This window comes from Myotis brandtii, unplaced genomic scaffold, assembly GCF_000412655.1.
Source record: "Myotis brandtii unplaced genomic scaffold, ASM41265v1 scaffold215, whole genome shotgun sequence".
Classification (NCBI taxonomy): domain Eukaryota; kingdom Metazoa; phylum Chordata; class Mammalia; order Chiroptera; family Vespertilionidae; genus Myotis; species Myotis brandtii.
The window spans coordinates 179,582-184,462 of NW_005358043.1; the positions used below are offsets into that span (position 1 = coordinate 179,582).

General features: G+C 40.0%; 1 protein-coding gene across 1 annotated transcript in view; it reads right to left on the bottom strand.

Moving 5' to 3' along the window:
- Positions 1 to 4,881, bottom strand: part of MYO3A (myosin IIIA) — a 221,813-nt gene that overhangs the window by 95,591 nt on the left and 121,341 nt on the right. Inside the window, exon 16 of the mRNA XM_005865858.2 lies at positions 3,284 to 3,410. Within this exon, the coding sequence (XP_005865920.1) occupies positions 3,284 to 3,410 (127 nt within the window). The remainder of the gene's footprint in view (positions 1 to 3,283; positions 3,411 to 4,881) is intronic.

Below are 4,881 nucleotides of genomic sequence, written 5' to 3' on the forward strand. Positions count from 1 at the left end.
GTGACAGGGGGGGGCTCCTCAACCCCCTGATGGGCCCTGCTCTGTGTGTGACAGGGGGCGGTGCCCCAACTCCCCTATCGGCCCTACTCTGTGCGTGACAGGGGGGGGCTCCTCAACCCCCTGATGGGCCCTGCTCTGTGCGTGACAGGGGGTGGCATTGCAACCTCCCGATCCGCCCTGCTCTGTGCATGACGGGGCGGCGCCCCAACTCCCCAATTGGCCCTGCTCTGAGCCTGACCAGGGGCTGCACTTAGGGATTGGGCCTGCCCTCTGCCACCCGGGAGCAGGCCTAAGCCAGCAGGTCGTTATCTCCCGAGGGGTCCCAGACTGCGAGAGGGCACAGGCCGGGCTGAGGGACCCCCCCTCTCCCCCAGTGCACAAATTTTTGTGCACCGGGCCTCTAGTATATGTATAAAAGCCTAAGTGACCATTATGACTGGTCAACCAAATGCAAATGTCCGGTCACTATGACACACACTGACCACCAGGGGGCAGACGCTCAATGCAGGAGCCGCACCCTGGTGGTCACTGTGCTCCCACAGCCAACCTCCCGTGGCTGGCCAACCTCCCTCGGTCCCCAGCCAGGCTGAGGAACCCCACCCATGCATGAATTCATGCACCAGGCCTCTAGCATTTAATGAAAAGAATGGATAGAACTGGTGCCTAATTGAAGCAATGCACTTGTAAAATAATCTGGATATATGTCCTTGATTTAAAGATAATTCCTTGTAATTTTAATTATAAATAATTCAAATGTAAATTAGTAAAATTTCTATTTTCCATGAGTGGCTATTCCAGAAAGTAATTAATTTTAACTATATTTGTATTAATTTTAACCTTTCAGACCTAAATGACTCCCCTGCTATACAGAAATAGGTTTTCAATCATCAATATCATTTTTTAGTTTGTTTCTAAGTATAATCATAGCCACAAAAACTTCTATTGTAACTTATTCTGTTGGCTGCTGACAACTCTTCTAATTATGATCAGATAGTGAGATTTTGATCCTATCACTGGAGTTTTCTGGTTGTTACACTTCTGATAATGTCTTAGGTGCCAATTAAGTTTATCAGAACAGCTTTTTAGTTTGATGTAGTCTCATTTGTTTATTTTTTCCTTTGTTTCTCTTATTCTAGGAGCTGTATCTATGAAAATTCTGCTGCGTGAGATGTCTAAGATTTTGCTGTCTGTTTTTGTCTAAGATTTTTATGGTTTCATGAAAGAAATCATCCTCAAAATGCAAAGGGAACCCACTGTATGGGAGAACATACTTGCCAATTGGATGAGTTAATTTTCAAAAAATATATGAAGAACTCATACAACACAACAAAAGGAAGACAAACAATCCAATTAAAAAGTGGGCAGCCTTGGCTGGTGTACCTTAGTGGTTAGGGTCACAGAGAAAGGTCACACACAGAAGGGTCACAGGTTTGATTCTCAGTCTTGCCTGGGTTTAACCCTCAGTCCGGGTTGGGGGCAATGCAGGAGGCAACCAATCTATGTGTTTCTCTCACATAGATGTTTCTCTCTGTCTCTCTCTTCCCCTCTGTTCTTTCTCCCTCCCTTCTAGTCTCCAAAAAACAAAACAAAACAAACAAGCAAACAAAAAAATCAATGGGGAAAAAAATGGGCAAAGGACCTAAATAGACACTTCTCCAAAGACGACACACAGACATCCAAGAGACATATGAAAAAGTGCTCAAAGTCACTAATCATCTGAGAGATACATATTAAATAAAATGACAATGAGGTATCACCTCACACCTGCCAGATTGGCAACCATCAATCAATCAATCAACCATTAATCAATAAACAGACAGTATGGAATTTTCTTAAGAAATTAAAAATCAAACTGCTATTTGACTCAGTGATTCCACTTCTAGGAATATATCCTAAGAACCCTGAAACACCAACCAGAAATAATATATACACCCCTATGCTCATAGCAGCACAATTTATAATAGCTAAGATCTGGAAACAGCCCAAGTGCCCATCAGTAGATGAGTGGATAAAAAAAGTGGTGGGACTTTTACATAATGAAATACTATGCAGCTGTAAAAAAGAAGGATCTCTTACCCTTTGAAACAGCATGTAGGGACCTGGAGAATATTATGGTAAGCAAAGTAAGCCAGTCAGAGAAAGACACTCTCACTTATATGTGGAATCTAATGAACAAAATAAACTGATGAACAAAATGGGCCCAAAGGCATGGAAGAATGGCACAGACTGACACATTCAGAGGGACAGGCAGAGAATAACCAAAGAACTTATATGCATATATGCATAACCCATAGACACAGACAATAGTGTGGTGAAGATCTGGGATGGGGTGGGAACCGAGTGGAGGGGGGCAATGGGGGACATTTGCAATACCCTTCAACAGTAAAGATAAATTAAAAAAATATCAGAACAGGTTCCTAGGTACATGTCAACCTCAGACATTTGTTCTGCTGTATTACCAACCTGGTTCCTGAGACACAGTGGGATGGAGATGATGGAGATGTAGGGACAGGTCCAGACCAGGATGGTTGGGCATTTGGCCTCTCAAATTACCCTAAAACATCTCATTTGATTCATGAGTATGTATAAGCCAGAAAAATATATAAATAAAATTTGTATCATGATTTCCTATATTATGAATGAAACTTATAACAAACCTGGTATTATGGGGGCATACACTGATAATAAAAAATAGGTGTAATCAAAATAAAAAAGCTATGTCATTGGATGATATCAGTGGAGAGCCTTAAATTATTGGCATTAAACATCAAACTCTGCAAGTAAGAGAAAAACTGATTTGAAGAAAATACCAGGATGTACTTTACTTATGTAGAAAATGACTGCAAATTTAATCAACCCAGGATGAATATGTGAACAAAGTCTATGCAGTATGAAAATAAATATACGTCTTTATTACTTACAAAATGGTACAGATGCTAAATTTATAACAAAACAACTTTAATTCTTTTTAGATCAGTTAACTAAATTTTAATTAAATTTCCTGTGTTTTTCACTGAAATTAAATAGCTCCTAAAATAGGCATGAAAGCATAGTATTTAGAAATGTTTTCTCCAGTAATCAGTGAATTTGGAGGCATGAAGATTTGTTTCAAATAGTGGACTTCAAAAACTTCCCACTTCATACAAATGGAATCTGAGTATTGTTTTTAAAGATTCCATAAAAGAACAATTGCTTGAAATTATCCTTATATGACATTCACAATATGTTGTTAGACTTTTTTTTTTTAAGAGTTCAGTTTAGAATGGAAGATAATAGAACTCACAGTTCTCCAGAGCAGCAAGATTGGAAATGTGGCTCTTGTCCACCTGGTGTTCAGTTGCCACTGAGGAAAATTCAATGTTCCCAACATTCAAGATGGCAGCAAGTATACTGTATACACTTCCAAGTTGCTGAAACACACCACACAAATGTTAGCATCACTATGCCCTGGAATATGGCAAGTGACTATGGGTGGGGACAAACTGGGGAGAACCCTTAGGCTCCAGAATAAGAAGGTCATCCTGCAGACCACAATGTCAGACTAATAGACCCAGCTGGCATGGATCCAAGGATGCCCTCTTCTTTCATTCATTTTAGAGGTGAGCATGGTATCTTTTTCTCAGTGAATGCTTAAAATATTTTATGAATGTAGATGTAAATGAGGAGCTCAACTCAGAGCAAGTAGAAATAGCTAAATCATTAGGCCACAGAGAAATCTATCCATGCAAAACTTAACTTTTGACATTAATATGGTCATTTCCATATATGTTCCTTTTCCTTGAGTACATCTTAAAAGTGAGGTTGTATGTGTGGATATAGTTAAGGAAGAAAATTCAGAAGAGCCCAGTACCAAAATCAAAGAGTATATGTGGTTGAAGAATAGGTAGGAGTTCAACAATAAAGATTTAAAAAAAAAATAAAACAAATACCTGACAAGGTAAAATAAATAAGTAAATAAAAATAAATAAATAAAAACATATGTTCCTTTCCAAAAAAGAAGAAGAAGAAGAAGAAGAAGAAGAAGGTGGAGGAGGAGGAGGAGGAGGAAGGAGGCCCTGAAGGCATTTTGTCAAGAAGTCTATGGCAATTCTAGGTGTCATTCCAACTATGTTCATGGTGCAGTGAGGAACATGAAAGAGAGAAAATCCTTTATTGTTTTCTTATTTTCCTGCATTTATTTTAGCCCAGCTCCTACACTCAACAAAAAATAATTATCTCATCCACTCCAACATTCCAAGTCAAGATAAAAGCTGGATATGAAAAATATCTTCAGGAATATTTATTCATTCATATATAACATATACGTTAAATGAATATATAAATATATTTGTTGAATGAATCTTCACCAGCATTTGGTGTCAGTGTTTTAGAGTTTGGCCATTCTAATAGGTGTGTTGTGGTATTTCATTGTTGTTATAGTCATTTCTGCTGCTGGACTTAAAGATCTTGAAGATGAGGATCTATGTCTGGTCCTCAGATCCTATTTAATCTCTGGTTTACTGTCTTCCACATGGTCAGCAATGGCTCAGGGTTTGTGTAATCAAAGAGTAAGTGTGCTTTTTATGGTAGACTAGAGGCCCAGTGCATGACATTTGTACACTTGGGGGGGGGGTCCCTCAGACTGCTGGCTTAGGCCCACACTCCTGGGGGAAGTGGGACTAAGCTGGCAGTTGGACATCCCCCAAGGGGTCCTTAGCGTTAAGAAGCAGGGAACTCGGCTTCTGGCTGAGTGGTACTCCCTCTGTGGGAGCACACTGGCCACCAGGGGACAGCTCCTGCATTGAGCATCTGCCCCCTGGTGGTCAGTGCACATCATAGCAACCATTCATTCCACTGTTCAGTTGATTTGCATATTAGGGTTTTATTATATAGGATAATCAA